We start from the raw sequence: 19,173 nt of genomic DNA on the forward strand, positions 1-19,173 counted from the left end.
TCGAGTCAGGTGGCCAGACTATTAGAGCTTCAGCATCAGTCCTTCCAATAGAATATTCAGTTGCAAACTCTGGTTAAGACTGTGCAATGGAATTAATGGGTCAGTGCTATTTGTCTTGCACTGGAGTTATTGCTGTTCTAGTTAATTTTGGAATATTCCAAAAGAGATTAAGAGGTTGATTTGCTTTAGGATTGACTGGATTAGTTCCTTGCTGTCCAAGGGACTCTTGGAAGCCTTCTCCAGCACTACTGTCCAAAAGCATCAATTCTTTGGTGTTCAGCCTTCTTTATAGTCCATACATGATTCCTGGAAAAATCATAGCTTGGACTATATGGACCTTTGTCTGCAAAGCGATGTCTCTGCTTTTTAATACACTGTCTAGGTTTGTCATAGCTATTCTTCCAAGGAGCAAGTATCTTAGTTTCATGGCTACAGTCACCATTGGTGTTGATTTTGGAGCCCAAGAAAATGAAATCTGACACTGTTTCCACATTTTCCCCATCTTTTTTGCCATGAAGTGATGGGACTGGACTCCATGATCTTGTTTTTGAATGTTGAGTTTTAAGCCAGCCTTTCAGTCTCCTCTTTCACCTTCATCAAGAGGCTCCTTAGTTCCTCTTTATGACATTAAAATGGTATCATCTGCATATCTGAGGTTGTTGATATTTTCCCCAGCAATCTTGATTCCAGCTGCTGAGTCATCCAGCTCAGCATTTCACATGATGCACTCTGTATATAACTTAAATAAGCAGAGTGACAAATATACAGCTTGGGCTTATTCCTTTCCCAATTTTGAACCAGTCTGTTATTCCATGTCTAGTTCTAACTACTGCTTCTTGTCCTGCATACAGGTTTCTCAGGAGGTAGGTATTCCCATCTCTTTAAGACTATTCCACAATTTGTTGTGATCCACACAGTCAAAGGCTTTAGCATAGTCAATGAAGCAGAAGTAGATGGTTTTTTGTTTGTTTGTTTGTTTTTAATTCCCTTGCTGTTTCTATCATCCAGCATATGTTGTCGATTTGATCTCTTGTTCCTCTGCCTTTTCTAAATCTAGCTTGTACATCTGGAGTCTTGGTTCACATACTGCTAAAGCCCTCCTTGAAGGATTTTGAGCATAATCTTGCTGGCATGTGAAATGAGTGCAATTGTACAGTAGTTTGAGCATTCTTTGGCATTGCCTCTCTTTGGGATTGGAATGAAAACTGACCTTTTCCAGTCCTGTGGCCATTGCTATGTTTACCAAATTTACTGGCATATTGAGTGAAGCACTGTAACAACATCATCTTTTAGGATTTGAAATAGCTCAGCTGGAATTCCATCACTTCCACTAGCTTTGTTCATAGTGATACTTCCTAAGGCTTACTTGACTTTGCACTCCAGGATGTCTGGCCCTTGGTGAATGACCACACCATCGTGGTTATCTGGGTCATTAAGCGCTTTTTTGTACAGTTCTGTGTATTCTTGCCATGTCTTCTTAATATCTTCTGCTTCTGTTAGGTACTTGACATTTTTGTCCTTTATTGTGCCAATCTTTGCATGAAACTTACCCTTGATATCTCTCATTTTCTTGAAGAGATCACAAGTCTTTCCCATTCTGTTGTTTTACCCTATTTCTTTGCATTGTTTGCTTCAGAAGTCTTTCTTTTCTCTCCTTGCTATTCTCTGGAACTCTGCATTGAGTTGGGAATATCTTTCCCTTTCTCCTTTGCCTTCTTTTCTCAGCTATTTTTAAGGCCTCCTCAGTCAACTACTTTGCTGTCTTTTGCCTTTCTTTTTTAAGAAGAAATATATATATATTCATTACTTTATGCAGTTTTAACATCAACTTTCTTGATCCACAAGAAATTTCAAACTTTCTAATGGAGATATACAACTAAATATCCAAGTCAAGAGCAATCAGTCACAGCTATAAATGACCACTCAGTAAAAAGTGAAATTGTGCACTCTGAATTGTTAGTGAAGGAGGAGTAGAGAAAATAAATTTTTAAAAACTACATTGTGTGGGGTTGGTGAAAAGTTCATTCTGTTTTTTTCCATAGTATCATACAGAAAAATATAAAGGAACTTTTTGGTCAATCCAATACATCCCCAATTTACTGCCCATTTATTGGACAAAAAAAAAAAAGCTTCAGACTTTGACTTGTTATATTATTATTGGAAAATATGTTTGTAGCAAGGAACAGTCTAGACCAAACAAAAGGAGACATTCTCTATTACAGATATGTGTCCTCAAGTGTGGAAAGGTGAGTTGTCGAAAAAGACAAGATACCGATGTGGAGATGCCTTCATTCCCTGTCACACACACTGTAATATTTTGGTTCTCATTGATTTGCTTTAACATATTCGGGGATCATTGAATATTCTTCTTATTCTGGAAACTGTCAGAGTCTAGGACAGTTGTCAGAGTCTGGCTCAGACGGTAAAGCATCTGCCTACAATGTGGGAGACCCGGGTTTGATCCCTGGGTCAGGAAGATCCCCTGGAGAAGGAAATGGCAATCCACTCTAGTACTATTGCCTGGAAAATCCCTTGGACAGAGGAGCCTGCTGGGCTGCAGTCCAGGGGTCTCAAAGAGTTGGACATGACTAAGCAACTTCACTTCGCTTTAAGACAGTGTAATGGAGTTAAAGTTTGTTATTGGGGAAATCAGTGGCCTTGCCCATGTTTACAGAGTTGCTACTGTTAGATCAGCCATCCCCATTTTTTGATAACTGATAAGATCTCGTAAATATTTTTTTTTTTCTGATGACAAGATACAAGTGTAATGAAACATTTTTGTTGCTCAATACTGGAAGGGATTGCACCTTTGGTTATTGAGTTAGCAGGGGGTAGGCGGCAGAGGAAGGGAGACCAGTGTGGTTGGCACTGTAGAATAAAAAATCTTTGAGAAACCTTGTTTTGATCCCTAAATACATTTAAGTTGAGGGCCAAGAAGGAAGCAATGCAAAACTGGTTTTATCAACTCTTAGTGTTCATGCAGAAATAATTGAAAGTATTATTGATGATTTATACTCATGGCTCTATTCTCAGGGTAGAATTCTGGAATTCTTATAGTCATTACTGAGATATTCCATTTTTGACTTCCAGAAGGCACTAAAATTGGAAGATTAGAATACAGTTATTCAACTTTTTCTCAGGTAAATACATAGTCAGACCTCATGATCACAGCGTAGTTTTAAAAGATTAGCCATATTGCTCAAGCTTTTTTATAAGAGACCCCAGTGTTTATTCCATGAGTTGTTTCTGTCAGAATTTGAAAGTTGTTTATATTATATATATATATATATATGTTTATTACCACTTATAATGAGCTGTAGAGAGTCTCTCCCTGCCCCAGTGGATTATAATATCTGATACTTGGTGGATGCTGATGACATAGATGTTGGTTCAATAAATGAGTCAGTCTTTCTTCACCAGTGCCATGTGTCATCCACGGGCAGATCAGGGATTAGTATTTTGTCTCATTCTCTAAGAAGTTGCAAGCTAGTGTCATCATGATTATTCAGCATATCAGTTGTAAGTAGGTGCCTATTTTAAAATGTATTTTTTAAATTGTCCGTCTAATACCAACTTGCTTTCCAGTAATCAGGCAATGCAGAAATGTGTGTACAGTACAAAATAGAAGGTTCCTATCTTCATCCCCAGAGTGTCACAGTAGGAGTCCAGTGGGCATTCTTGGCACCTCCTTGAGTACATGCTGTGGCAAATGGTAATGATGATGAAATAGGCTTCTTTTGGGCCAGAAATCTAGAACATCTGATTGAGAAGAAGCACCTTAGTTAATCAGGGCTGTGGTTACTTCCCGATCTTCCGGCACTGTGTCTAATAGGACCCAGCAGCTGACGCAGGACAGGAACATCTACCTCCACTGAGCTCTCCCCTCTTCCATTAACTGTTATAATCAAAACTAGACTCAGGCAAGAAAAATAATGTATTTCTTTAAAAAAAAAAAAAAAGGATGCTGGTGTGACTTTACAGCTGGGAAAAGGGTGTGATGATGTATGTGGTCACATGCCCCCATTAAATACAATGGCCCATACTCTTAGCCTCTTTGAAGCCCTAGATTTACAATCTTTATCATCTGATCGAAAGATAAATTTCACATGAACCAGGAGCTCAACAATCTCTTCTTCCTGTTAGAAAATGCCCATAACACTTAAGAATAAAACACATAATACCATGAATAATCATCAGTGCCGATCAAATTCTACATTTATCAATTTCCTTGACTTTCAATTAGGATAATTTCAATTAAGGATATTTAGTCTTAACTGAAGAAAGTTAAAAGTGATTTTCAACACTGAAGGACAGATGAAGTAAAGCAGCAGTAAAATAAAATTTTTTATTATAGTAAAAAAATAATAGTATAATAATTTATTCAGCACCTACATATGAGAGGCTGTGTGCTAACTAAATACCTTACTTATATTGTCCTATAAAATTTGTAGAATTTACAAATTAGGTATTAATTCAGATGAATAAAGACGGAGAGAGGTTAAGTAATTTGTCTAGTCATGAAACTAATGAGAGCTCTATGATTGGAATTTGCAGCTCTAATCTATGGGTATTGGCTCGCAGTGATCCAGGCATGTGGCCTGGAAAGTGTGTCAAGATTGCTAAGAGTACTGTCTGCCATGAGTATGAGTAAGGACTGGGAATAGCCAGACATAAGCTGTATATTTGTCTCTTGCATCATATCAATTATGGAGGGGAAAAAGCCTCCTCCCTTAAAGTACATTTTGGTGAAGTCTCCCAGTCTAAGAACCCTGTGCCCACTTATAACAGAAAGCTGCCTGGTTCCAAAGCTCACGGTGGCTGAGATATGCTAGGGGCAGAGGTACTGGTTTCCCCAAATAACAATAACCCCATTGGCCAAGCAGCTCCCTGATGGCTCCCCGGCAGTGGCATTGTTACATCACAACAAAGCGCCTTTGCCCTCAGACACATGCGCCCGACGGCTGGCACTGAGGTTTTCCCTGAAAAGTGCACTGTCCTCTGTTTTGAGTCAGCCTTATTGTTCAGAGCTTAGGGGGTGAGGCGCATGTCCAGACATGGGACAATAAGATGAGCTATGGACTTGTTGCCAGTAATATTGTGGATCACTGTGAGACCTAAACTTTGAATTCTGCAGTGCTCTGAAATGACCTCCCCTTCGTGCCCTCCTAAGAGTCTGGATACCTATTTAACCCTAACTCAAATGCCACCTCCTCTTCCAGGACTACTAGCAGCAGCCAGTGTTCGTGTACCGATTCTTGTCACCCTAGCACCTGGAACATTGCCAATGAGTCTTTAACAAATGAAAGAATGAATAGCTGTGCCAGTACTTAGAATATTGGGTATGGTTAAACTACAGTGACTTTTGAAACTCAGGAAGATAAAAAAAGTCATTATTCCAAAACTCCTCTCATTGGATCTACTATGATCATGTCTGAGGCACATAGTCAAGCAGCAAAATGTGGTGGAGGAAGGGCTCTGCTTCCTGGGTGTGCTGGGCGGGGCTCAGCAGGGAAAGACATGGTCTCCACAATGTTGATTGTTCAGAAAAGTCACTGATCTGGGGCCTCAGGAGCAGGGACTGATACATCTTGGAAGTGCATCAAGTGTGTGTTTCTTTGCTTTCAACTGGTAGAGAAATCACTGATGTATCTCCCACTGACGTATCTGTCTATGAAAACCAGCCAACTGATACAGTCAGTGGTTCACCAGCAGCATCTGTGACCAAGACATATTTGATAGCCACAAAAGGTTAACCAGTGTTCAGAGGTTTCCTGAAAGTAGGATGCTCTGGGGTCTAAATAATAAAAAGCAGGACTCCAAATAGCTTATACAGTAAGGAAGCTCTAGCCCCAAACCAAGAAGTCTTGTGGTAAAGTCACTGAAAGATTGGTGCATTCAGCAGGTCAGTCACACCTTGGAGGAATACTTTGCGATACTCTCTCACTGAACTTTATCCTCGAGGGAGCTTCCTCCTGGTGGCCAGATGTCTGCTGCTTTTCCAAGTAGTATGTGGTAATGAGCAAGGAAAACTTTCCCCAGAAGGCCCCCAGCAGCTCTCTCCTCGCATCATATTGATTAGAATTGGGCCATTGTCCATCCTAACAAGTCATTGTGAGAAAGGGAAATGGGATTACTAAAACTTGCTTAGGTAATTAGGGTTTACTCCTAAATTGAAGATAAGATCACCTTCCTGGAGGCAATCATGATTTGGGAAAACCTGGACAAAATCAGAATTCTTTTCACATTGGGAAGGAGGAAGGGACTTGGCCCCCCGAATAGACAACCAGAATGTCTCTCTGTAGGCTCAGTGGAAGTGCCATATCCATTTTTGCGTACTACCTTCCACAGCAGCAATCAGTCCCCAGTTTGCTAATAGTTTGGTGATGGTGGCTACTTTTCATATGAAATTTAGCCATCGTCTGGTGGAATAAAGACAAAACAGTAAAAATTAATTCAGGTTAAGACAGAAAGTTCTCCATTATTTGACAGTACCAATGAAATCCAACTCCCCATTCTCAAACTGGGACAAGTTTATTGACTCTAAAGGCTTTTAGGTCATTCCACCAGGAGGGGACATTTCTTTGAGATAAGAGAGTGAGAAGAACAGCCTTCAAGTAAACACAGAAAAAAAGCTCCCCAAGAAGAGGAAATAGCATATGCACAGGTCCTAAGGCAGAAAACTGGAAGGATCAGAACTTGTTGGAGTGATTGGCTCACAGGAGCAGGAAGAGCGTGACAGGATGCAGGGGTGAAGAAGGAGGGGCCCTCCAGAGTCTGGCAGTTTCTGTTAAGGAGTTGGGGGTTACATTCTGTGTTCAGCAGGAAGACACTGAAGGATTAAACAGGGATCTGCAACTGTAAAATCATACCAATAATCCTATGCAGAATGCTTTTATGTGTTGGAAAGAGTAACTCTGTTTAAGGTAGGTCGTATGTTATTAGAGAAGCTGCTCATAGAGTCGTCACTTAATTAATCGGCAGTTGCCAAGAATTGAACTTCATCACCTCTATTCTATGCAAAGCTGGCCTTTAGTACTCGCTAGTGGATGCATGTTTGTGGATGGGGTAGCCGAGTGGAATGACTTAGTCAAGCGACACAAAGACATTTTAAATGCTAAAGTGATTCAGTTATACATGCATATATATGTATATGTGTGTGTAGCTCTTTTTCATATTTTCCATTATGGTTTATTATAAGATACTGAATATAGTTCCCTGTGCTACACAGTAGGACCTTGTTGTTTATCTATTTTTTATATAGTAGTGTGTGTGTCAGCTAATCCCAAACTCCTAATTTATTCTTCCCCCAACCCCCTTTCCCCTTTGGTGACCATACGTTTGTTTTCTATGCTCACTGACTTTGGAACCTAAAAAGGGAATGCTGCCAGAAAAAAAGATGGGCAAACACATCTCTCCCATGATCAGTCAGCTCTCCCTTCACTCATGTACATGGCTTGTGAACTCTGGAACACATGTCTATGGGGTTCACATCATGGTGGAGGCTGTGTGTTCCAGTTGACAAGTCCTTTCATACTTCACTCACATCACTGAGCTCAACACACTCCAGAGCTCTCCCGTCTCTTTAGCGGTTCCGTGATAACAAGTCCACGTGTAAGTTTACTTCTCAAGCCACGATCTCACTTTTTCAGCCCTTGGAGCACCTCTGACTATGCAGAGGCAGATACATTACAGGACACTGAAGAACGGGGTCGACGCAGTGTCAGGGCCTAGTTCTGGGCTAAGGGAGTGAAGCTGGGTGGGCTGCAGGGTTGGCAGTAGAGCTCAGCCTTCTTCCTTTGGCTTCTGTGAGAAAAAAATGGATTAGAGAGATTCAAGGGAACAGAGGTAGGGGATTTGGAGAATGATTGAACAAGGGACAGAACTGAGATAATTCCAAAAGTTTTCGGCCAATTCCCTCTCATCCCCAAGGGGTAGTTGTCAAGTTGAAACACTAAGATAATTGGAGTTCTTGAGATCCTGCCCTGGATCTAGTCCCCTTTTCCATGACCTCTTTTTGGAACATGGGTGAAGAGTGAAGTGGCATGGCCTTCAGAATAAAACTCTGAGTAGTTTTCTTGCTCTTGTTAACAAAACATTTTTAAATGCTTCTGGGTAAATGCAAATGATTGTGGTGCAGTTCTGCCTATTTCTGCCAACGGCAGTCTTCTACTAATGGTTAATGTTAGACATGAAATTATTTTCCTGAATATTGTTTCTTCTCTTTTTTCATTATGAAGTATATTCGGTGCTCTTCGAACTGGTGCTTATATGGTGTACACTGTGATGACCAAAGGCCTGAAGCATTCAGTTTGTGACCAGGGTTTTTACAATGGACCTGTCAGCAAATTCTGGGCTTATGCATTTGTGCTAAGCAAAGCACCCGAACTAGGTGAGTGTCTTCTCTCTTTCCATTTCCTCCCCCACCCTCACCCCTTTGTAGTTACACATCCGTAATATTTATTGAAAAATCAACAAAGAAATAATTTGAAGGTCCTATTTTACTGGTTGCAGGAAAATTACAATAAGTGAATTTGCATTCTTAACTAACTTCCATTATGTTTGTTCTCTTCCCTCCTTTTAAATAATTGTACCTTGTGTGTATCAAGAGCCAAAAAGTTTATATAGAACGTGCATGGATCCAAACCTCACTGAAAGCACAGTTCCAGGGGCTAAGAACATCTATCTAGCCCCTTCTCTGAGGCCTTTAACAGCTGAGCTAATATTAGAATATTGGGGACAGTTAGCCTCACAGCTATTTCCCAGTCTCACAGGGAAGTGTATGTTCAGCTCTGGAGTTTGGATACAGACTAGGACATTCAGCCTTTTGTTTGGGTAGCCTCATGTTCTCATTCACAAAATATTAAGGGTTAGCTTCTGATGTTGTTTAATTTTCATCAATTGAAGAAATAGGCCTTAGAGAAATGTAATTCATCTTCTAGAAATTAATCCAAAATGCTGGTACTAGATAGGTAGATTCCTAATAGTTTTTGCTTTAACTCTTTAATAGTCTTGAATATAAGTGTGTCACAAGTTAACAGACACAGTAGAAAATCAAGTAGCAAGGGTTTTTTTTTTTTTTTTTAACACAGGCACAGTTCCCCAGGAAAATATCTTTGTTGCCAGAAAAAGGGAGGCACCGGTGATAAAAAGATCTGAGTTCATCTATGAGCCACGCTGGCCAGCCTCTCACAGATTGGTCCACATCCTTAGGGGACACCTGTCTATCCTCTGGGTTTCTTAATGTTTTATCTGTAATTAAGAATTGGCTTATTTAGTTCAAAATTTTAATCTATCAATTGTGTTCCATCTCCTGTTTCTCCTGAAAGGGGGGTTGGAAGTTGTAATTTCATTTTAAGTTACCTACAGTATTAGCTATCGAGTCTTTCTGAAAGGTTCGCCTAGTTTGTATCTGTTCACAGAGGATATGACATGCCTCTGATGTATGCATCCTCTGCCTCTAGCCACTCTTCATCAGAGGTCTAATCTGCTGGCAGTTGGTTTGAACTGCTGGTTTGACCACTTCTTCCCAGGTCAAAGACAAGGGAGGAACAGCAGGAAAAACTTCAGCACTCACACACACAGCCTATCAAAAGTCTTAGAGTGAAATGCATTAGTATGGACTCAGTTTATTCCTTTAATAAATTTTTAAATTTTTTTTATTGAAGTATAGTTGATTTACATGTTTCCCTAATTTCTGTTGTACAATAAGGTGATTCTGTTATTCATATACATTCTTTTTCATTATGGCTTATCATAGGGTATTAAATATATTAATAGTTCCCTGTGTTCCAGTAGGACTTTGTTGTTATCCATTCTATATACAATAGTTTGCATCTGCTAATCCCAAACTCACACTTCATGCCTCCCCTGCTTGCCCCCTTGGCATCCTCAGGTCACTTCTCTGTGTCTGTGAATCCATTTCTGTTTGGTAAAATTCATTTGTGTCATATGGTAGATTCCACATATAAGTGATATCATATGGTATTTGCCTTTCTTATTCTGACTTATTTCACTTAGTATGATCATCCCATCCACACTGCTGCATATGGCAGTATTTTATTTTTTATGGCGGAGCAGCATTCCACTGTATGTATGTGCTGCATCTTCTTTATTCATTTGTTGACAGATACTCCAGGTTGCTTCCATGTCTTGGCTATTGAGAATAGTGCTGTTATGAACATAGGGGTTGCATGTATCTTTTTGAATTTTAGTTTTGTCTGAATATATGCCCACGAGTGGGATTGCTGGATCATGTGGTAGCTCTGTTTGCAGTTTTTTAAGGAACTTCCATACTGTTCCATAGTGGGTGTAATAACTTACATTCCCACCAGCAGTGTAGGAGGATTCTCTTTTCTCCACATCCTCTACAACGTTTGTTATTTGTAAACGTTTTAATAATGGACATTCTGGCTGGTGTGAGGGAAGACATCATTGTGGCTTTGATTTGCATTTCTCTAATAATTACTGATGGTTGAGCATCTTTTCATGTGCCTACGGATCATCTGTATGTCTTCTTTGAAGAAATGCCTATTAGGTCTTCTGCCCATTTTTCAACTGGGATGTTTGTTTTTATTCTTGTTGAACTGTATGAACTGTTTGTATATTTTGGAAAGTAAGCTCTTGTTGGTCATGTTATTTACAAATATTTTCTCCCAGTCCATGGGTTGTCTTTTTTTTTTTTTCTTGTGTATGTATTCCTTTGCTGTGCAAAAGCTTGCAAGTTTAATTTAATTAGCTCCTTTAATTTTTGCTTTTATATCTATTGCCTTGGGAGAATGGCCTTAGAAAATATTGGTAAGATTTACATTAGAGAATGTTTTGCCTATGTTCTCTTCTAAGAGTTTTATGGTGTCATGTCTTATATTTATGTCTTTAAGCCATCTTGAGTTTATTTTTGTGTATGGTGAGAGGGTGTGTCCTAACTGCATTGATTTATTTACATGAAGCTGTCCAACTTTCCTAACATCCCCTGCTGAAGAGACTGTCTTTTTCTTATATACCCTTGCCTCCTTTGTCAAAGATTAACTTGACAATAGGTGTGTGGGTCCTTTAATAAACTTATAATAAGCACCTACCATGGGCCAGACATTTAAAGTGCTGAAATGGAATTGCTACTTTATCAAAAACAGAAATTTATCATATGAATTTTTTATGAACCAGGTCCCCGGGCAGCTATTTTTTAATATTAGATTAGGAGCACTAGCTGCAAAGTTTTACACTAGAGAAGTGTTTTTCAGACTTGGAGCTACAGACAATGCCTAAAAGCCTACAGATGTGTTTTTTAGCAATGTCAAAATTCTGTGAGGACATTTTAATTTTGTATTTTCAGGTATAGATAAAAGATTGTCTACATTTCTCATAGTGATTTTTTATTTAGAGTCATAGAGTCTGCTATGAGTCAGACTAAAGAGTTATTCAAATTGAGAAATATATCCCTTTGACTTTTAGTTTATTCAGTGTAAGTATCCTTATGAACCGCCTCCCCACCTTTTTGATAAAGAATTGTCTATAGATACATGAATACAGTAAATGTATGAACCTTGATTCCCTCTGCATGCCATCCCTGAACACCTTCACAGTTTCCCCCTCCCTACCCTCAAAAAGTACTTTCTTGCTTGCCTTAATCAGAAAAGGTACCTCTATGCTTCTGGCCTTTAGGCCTCTAATTGCAAAGGAGCTACTTCAGTCTTGGCTGCTAGAAATGCATTTCCCTGCCAGGGCTGCTTGTCTGTGTTCTGAGTTTTATCCAGTTGTGTCTGAGGGACTTGAGAATAAAAATAGTTCCTTCTACCTTTTGAAGGAATAATACATGGAAGAGCCACACCAACCCATTCACAGTGGCCATTTTCCTTCAAAGGCGTGAGTCGCTCTGTGCTGTCTGTCCTCCCAGCTTCTACTCTAGATGGACACCTGAGTTGTAAGGTTAGGATTTGTGGATGAGAACTGCATCACTCAGAGGTATTTGTGCTCTAATCCTCTGTCTTGTTGGAGTGTTGTTGGTTCTGAGGAGGGTAGGGCAGTCAGTCACCTGTCTTAATTAATCTAGGCTCGAACATACTACTCCCTCCTGCCCCAATGTAGACCTTGTAATTAGACACAATTCTGTTCCCTCTTGAGGCCCAAAGGAGCTGTATTCTAGTTCCTTATGCCATTGGCTTGATAATCACTTTGCCTGGAGAAGCCTCATTCACCACAGCAGTTTATAGGCTGCATATCAAACAACCCATTCCTTCACAGTTCAAACAAGGGATTAGAGTGCTGTCAGTGGGCTAAAGAGTTGAAAAATAAATCCTAAACTTGATGCAGCTCTTTAATGAGGGTAGCATGTGACACCAATTCTTCATGTGGTTTCAGATCCATTATACAGATATTTTCAGTCTTGAGTACCCTTTTCCGATTTTCAAATATGACTTATTCCCTTTCAGATATCCTGGATCTTACTTGATAGCTATATTCCCAAGGTAAACTGCTTCATCAAAATAGATTCTAAACCAATTCGCCTAGTTTAGTGAACATGTGTGCTTTGGATGGCTTTTTGTTGGTTTGGGAAGTTAAATTCCTTCCCTGTAAAACACTCTAGAAAACCTTGTCGCTACTATTTAATTAAGAAAGCTTTATTCATTTGGATTATTTAGAATTTTTCTTATTTTTTAAGTTCCCGGTTCTGCTTCCAGTTCTCTATTCTGAACTTCCTAATGTATAGCAGAAAGAAAAGGTCTTGAGAGAGAAAAAAGAACAGTTCTTCCATGTTCAATACTGAAAACTCTATTTCCCCACTCCCAAAACCTGCCTGCCTACAGTTTTCACTAAAGTAATTTTTTTTTTTTTTTTTGTGGCGGAGCATATTTAAAATTGGCCATTTCTAGGTGACAGGGCTGCTGCATAATGGGCATTGGCATTGTTGTGCAGCCATCACACATCCACCTCCAGAACTTTTATCTTCCCCAACTGAAAACTCTGTGCCCATTAAACACTAACATTCCCCCTTCACTGGATTTTTAATAGCAAGAAGGGCTTTCTGTCTCAGCAGAGAACAATGAGCTCATTTCAGTGAATTCCACAGCTATGGCCTACTAGAACAAGTGAGGGGAAGAGAGCCACCAACCTGCTTTGTGTGCCAAAATCTTTGACTGACTACTGTTTGAATTACATTAAAACCTGCTGAGATTTTGTTTTGTTAAAACTTGGAAACATCTGCTCTGAGTCTAGGTCCTTGCTCGGTTGAGCTCGTCATTGTTTTTGAAACTCTGACTCAGCGGAGCTCCCGCTAACTCTGTGAACAGGGGCGCAGCCATCTGTAACAAACCACACACACAGTGGGCGCTCCATCTCTTGGCGGCTGGGGCTTCCACATGCTCGTGAGCTTCTCCAGAGCTGCACACAGGGCTGCACTTGACAACACATGCACTGCAGGCATAGTTCAGGAGGGACACTTGGATACTGGATCACCGTGATCTGGCTTCAGGCTGGCTCTTGACTGAAAACAGCCAAACCAAAGGTTAGACTATGGTAAAGGACATGAACCAGAGGAAGATCTGGCTTCAGGCTGGCTCTTGACTGAAAATAGCCAAACCAAAGGTTAGACTGTGGTAAAAACATGAACCTGAGGAAGCTAAAATAGGTGACATGCCCAAAACATTCACAGGTCAGAAGATCCACTGCTTATACTTGGCCAACATTCTTCCCATTATGCCGGCAGGACCTTTGACCAAGAAAGATTGGTTGGCTGACACAGCATTCACAGTCTCAATATCTTTTGTTTGCATTTCTCGGTCACTCTGTAGCTGTTGAGAGGCCTGGATGTGGAATGCTATCAGCATGATTGGCTCACAACAAATTAAATGAGTTATTGTGTGGTTTTTCCCAGAGGAAAAATAATTCATAATTCCCAGAGCTGCATGACTGGTGTGTCTCAGCTGTGATATCAGAAGAACCGTGAGAGGTCTCAGGGCATCCTTTCTAGAACCTCACTCAAGAGAAACTCCCCTTCTCTGCATTGGTGGCCTTCCTGGAAGCAGTAACTTTGATATGGAATCGGAGTGCTACTCCTGAGAGATTCAGGGCCATTACTGGAAACTCATCTTCTTTCTCCATCTAATCACCCTGCATAGCTGTTCTGAGAAAAACTGTTATGTGTATCTAAATTAATTTCATTTTGAAGATCTCATGGCATGACCTTTGCCCCCACCTCCCTATGTTAGATAAAAGCACCTAGTATGTCTTATATCAAGCCAGAGACCCCCACTCAGACAGGAAGAACACAATATTATTCCAGATTTGTAGCTTCTATGTTAGCTCATTCTCATGATCTGTGTTTTGTCTCCTACCACTCTTCCCACTCAGACTGTTCTTTAGACAATAAAGTTTTAATATAAAGGTGATGACAGAGGTCAAATTAAATCTAAGGAATTTAAAAGGATAAAATGCTCATTATTTTATGGCAAATAATTATGTTTGAATATTGTACAGGCTTTATTTTAGTTAATACTTAGAGACTCAAAGTCTCAATTACAAATAAATAAATTTGCTTTTAACATACAATTCCTTGGAAATTCTACCTTCTTTCTGCTGTGAACAAAGGCAAGTTGAAATTACCGTGTCTACATTATAGTCCATAGAAGGAAGGGAGGCGCAGAGTAGTAATTACACAGAAATAGTCTTCGACAAGCACACAAAAATAGCCCAGATTAACACAAATAAGTAGACACCAGGTCTCCTAACACTAGTTGTCTCCCTTTAACATACAACTGAGAGTTACTGTCACCATCGATCATTATTAGTCTGTCTGACATTTATAGGTTTAATATGTCAAACATCTCACAATAGAGAAGACTTCAAAGAAAATTTTATAAAAGGTTCAGAAATGCAGCAGCTGGAAACTTCCTTTCTGTTCTAAACAAATAAGTAATAATGTTGGAGTTTGCTTTTTCTTTTTTTTTTTTCATTTTCCTTAGGTAGTAACTGACTATGTTTTCTTGAAGAATAGCTGATTTACAATCTTGTTAATTCCAGGTGTACAGCAAAGTGATTCAGATTTTTTGTTTTTAAAATATTTTCCATTATAGTTTATTATAAGACATTGAATACAGTTTTCCATGCTATATAGTGAATCTTTGTTTATCTGTTTTATATATAATAGCATGTGTATCTGTTAATCCCATTGCTGTTATTGTTCAGTCACCAAGTTGTGTTCGACTCTCTGTGACCCCATGAACTGCTTCCGATCAGGTGGCCAAAATAGAGCTTCAGTTTCAGCATCAGTCCTTCCAATGAATATTCAAGGTTGATTTCCTTTAGGATTGACTGGTTTGATCTCCTTGCTATCCAGGGGACTCTCAAGAGTTTTTTCCAGCACCACACTTCAAAAGCATCAATTCTTCAGTGCTCAGCCTTCTTTATGGTCCAGCTCTTATATCCATACATGACTACTGGAAAAACCATAGCTTTGACTCTATGGACCTTTGCTGGCAAAGTGATGTCTCTGCTTTTCAATACATTGTCTAGGTTGGTCATAGCTTTCTTCTAAGAAGCAAATGTCTTTTAATTTCATGGCTGCAGTAATCAACCGCAGGATTTTGGAGCCCAAGAAAATAAAATCTGACACTGTTTCCACTTTGTCCCCATCTATTTGCCACGAAGTGATGGGACCAGATGCCATGATCTTAGTTTTTTGAATGTTAAGTTTTAAGCTAGCTTTTTCACTATCGTCTTTCACCTTCATCTAGAGACTCTGTAGTTCCTCTTTGCTTTCTATCATCTGCATATCTGAAATTATTGATATCTCCTGGCAATCTTGATTCCACTTGTGATTCATCTACCCTAGCATGATGTACTTTGCATATAAGTTAAATAAGCGGGGTGACAATATATAGCCTTAAGTTACTCTTCCCAATTTTGAACCAGTCCATTGTTCCATGTATAACATTAACTGTTGCTTCTTGTCCTGCATATAGGTTTCTCAGAAGGTAGGTAAAATAGTTGGGTATTCCCATCTCTAAGAATTTTCCACAGTTTGTTGTGATCAAGACAGTCAAAGGCTTTAGCATGGTCAACGAAGCAGAAGTAGATGAGATTTTTTGGAATTCCCTTGATTTTGCTATGATCCAGCAGATGTTGGCAATTTGATCTCTGGTTCCTCTGCCTTTTCTAAATCTAGCTTGTACATCTGGAAGGTCTTGGTTCACATACTGTTGAAGCCTAGCTTGAAGAGTTTTGAGCTTTACCTTGCTAGCATGTGAAATGAGTGCAATTGTGTGGTAATTTGAACATTCTTTGGCATTGCCCTTCTTTGGGATTGGAATGAAAACTAACCTTTTCCAGTCCTGTGGCCACTGCTGAATTTTACAGATTTGCTGGCATATTGAGTAGAGCACTTTTACAGCATCATCTTTTAGAATTTGAAATAGCTCAGCTGGAATTCCATCACCTCCACTAGCTTTGTTTGTAGTAGTGCTTCCTAAGGCCGACTTGACTTCACACTCCAGGTGAGTGACCACACCATCATGATTATCCTGGTCATTAATTGTCATTTTTGTACAGTTCTGTGTATTTTTGCCACTTCTTCTTAATCTCTTCTTCTTCTGTTAGGTCCTTGCTGTTTCTCTCCTTAATTGTGCCCATCTTTGTATGAAATGTTCCCTTGGTATCTCTAATCTCCCATTCTAATATTTTCCTTTATTTCTTTGCATTGATCACTCAGGCTTTCTTATCTCTCCTTGCTTTTCTTTGAAACTCTGCATTCAGTTGGGTATATCTTTTGCTTTCTCATTTGCCTTTAGCTTCTCTTCTTTTCTCAGCTATTTGTAAGGCCTCCTCAGACTACCACTTTGTCTTCTTGCATATCTTTTTTTTGAGGATGGTTTTGGTCACCACCTCCTGTACAATGTTACAAAGCTCTGTACATAGTTCTTCAGGCATTCTGTCTACCAGATCTAATTTGATCTCTGGTTCCTCTGTCTTTTCTAAATGCAGCTTGTACATCTGGAAGTTCTTGGGTCATGAACTGCTATAGCCTAGCTTGAAGGATTTTGAGCGCATAATCTGCCAACATGTGAAATGAGTGCAATTGTATGCTTATTTGAACATTGTTTGGCGTTGCCTTTCTTTGGGATTGGAATGAAACTCCTAATTTCTCCCATGCCCTGCTCCCACTTTTCCCTTTGGTGACCATAAGTTTGTTTTCTATGTTTGTGAGTCTGTTTTGTAAATGAATTCATTTGCATATATTTTAGAGTCTACATATAAGTGATATCATTATAATGTTTGTCTTTGACTTCACTTATGATATTCTCTAAGTCCATTCATGTTGTTGCAAATGGCAGTATTTCTTTTTTATGGCTAAGTAATATTCCTTCATGTGTGTGTTTAGTAGTTGTTGTTTAGTAGTTAAGTCCTGTCCAACTCTTTGTGACCCCCATGGACTGTAGCCCACCAGGCTCCTCTGTCCATGGGATTTCCCAGACAAGAATACTGGCATGGGTTGCCGTATCACATTTTTATCCATTCATCTGTTGATGGACACTTATGTTGTTTATCATGCTTGTATGAACATTGGAGTGCATGTACTTTTTTGAGTTAGAGATTTTGTCTTTTCACAGTATATGCCCAGGAGGGGGATTGCTGATCATATGGTAGCTCTGTTTTTAGTTTTTTGAGGAACCTCCATACTGTTCTTCAAAATGCCTGTACCGATTTACATTCCCATCAATCTTATCTTTTCTGTTTACTTAAGGTCCCATCAGAACCTTAAGTCTTTCCAAGATCCAACATTGTCTGACCTTCCTTTGTACCCAATGTTTTAGGGCATCCTTGAAGAATAAGGGATAAGACAAGGGTAAGTACTAATTCCCCTTGTAGTTAATTAAATTTCAGAATAAGAAGAGGGACCACCTAGTTATCCTTGTTATACAAAGAAGTCAAGGTCACCAAAGGTCATGAAGGATATTGATTTTTCTCATATCTGAAAACCTCAGAGATAGGAAAGAGAATGAAGCATCTGCCACATAAATCCTGCTTTTGCCCCACATCCCAGTGCTTGTTGTTTTGGTACTTGTTAATGGAATTGGGTGTATTTGTTATGTGCCTGCTCTTCATCTATTTTTATGTAAGTGTTCTAAAGTATATTTTTTTAGAATCCCTAGGTTTTTCAGAGAATCATTATCATCTACCTACATGAGCATCATTCTTGCTTCTATAATGTAAATTCTCTACCTTAGATGTGAATAGTGGTCTTTGGGGTAGCCAAAATAGCTCAGATGAGAGAGTTAGACCAAAGAAACAGTCTTTTTCTTCAAGGGGTTAATGTTACTGAGATTTTGGATAATCCTGTAAAGCATTTTCAGAGTTAATTGCAGAAGCAAGTGTCATTCTCAGTTTTTTATCACTTGATTCATTGCTACCAAAATAATACCTATTATCCTCCAGTAAATACAGAAGATAATTTTTGTTCTTTTTCTGTTTTTGTCTTTTAACTTTTCAAAATTTATGTTAGAGTACAGTTGATTTACAATGTTGTTAGTTTCAGGTACACAGCAATGATTCATTTATAAATATATATATACTCATTCTTTTTCAGATTCTTTTCCCATATAGATTATTAGAGGATTGAGTAGATTTCCCTGTGCTATACAGTAGGCCCTTGTTGATTATCTAAATGCCTAATTTATCCCTCCCCCACCCTTTGGAAACCATAAGTTTATTTTTTGAAGTCTGTTTTGCAAATAAGTTCATTTGTATCATTTTTAGATTCCACATATAAGGGATATTGTGTGATATTTGTCTTCCTCTGACTTATTTCACTTAGTATGATAATCTCTCATCCGTTGCTTCAAATGGCATTATTTCACTCATTTTTTATGACTAGTATTCATTGTATATATGCACCACATCTTTTCCATTCCTCTCGTGATGGACATTTACATTGCTTCCGTGTTTAGCATTTGTAAGTAGTGCTGCAGTGAACATTAGGGTGCATGTATCTTTTCAAGTTATGGTTTTCTCTGGATAGATGCCCAGGAGTGGGACTGCTGGATCATAGGATAGTTCTATTTTTCATTTTTTAAGGACCCTCCATACTGTTCTCCACGGTGGCTGTACCAATTTACATTTCTACCAACAGTGCAGGTTGCTTCCCTTTTCTCCACACCCTCTCCAGGATTTATTGTTTCTAGACTT

The 19,173-nt window shown here is 39.2% G+C and overlaps 1 protein-coding gene across 3 annotated transcripts in view; it reads left to right on the top strand.

Moving 5' to 3' along the window:
• Nucleotides 1-19,173, top strand: part of ELOVL6 (ELOVL fatty acid elongase 6) — a 134,448-nt gene that overhangs the window by 109,758 nt on the left and 5,517 nt on the right. For all 3 annotated transcript variants that reach the window (XM_015471503.3, NM_001102155.1, XM_059887562.1), the window contains 1 exon segment: nt 8,238-8,389. In XM_015471503.3, the coding sequence (XP_015326989.1) occupies nt 8,238-8,389 (152 nt within the window).

Source organism: Bos taurus, chromosome 6 (assembly GCF_002263795.3).
Source record: "Bos taurus isolate L1 Dominette 01449 registration number 42190680 breed Hereford chromosome 6, ARS-UCD2.0, whole genome shotgun sequence".
Classification (NCBI taxonomy): domain Eukaryota; kingdom Metazoa; phylum Chordata; class Mammalia; order Artiodactyla; family Bovidae; genus Bos; species Bos taurus.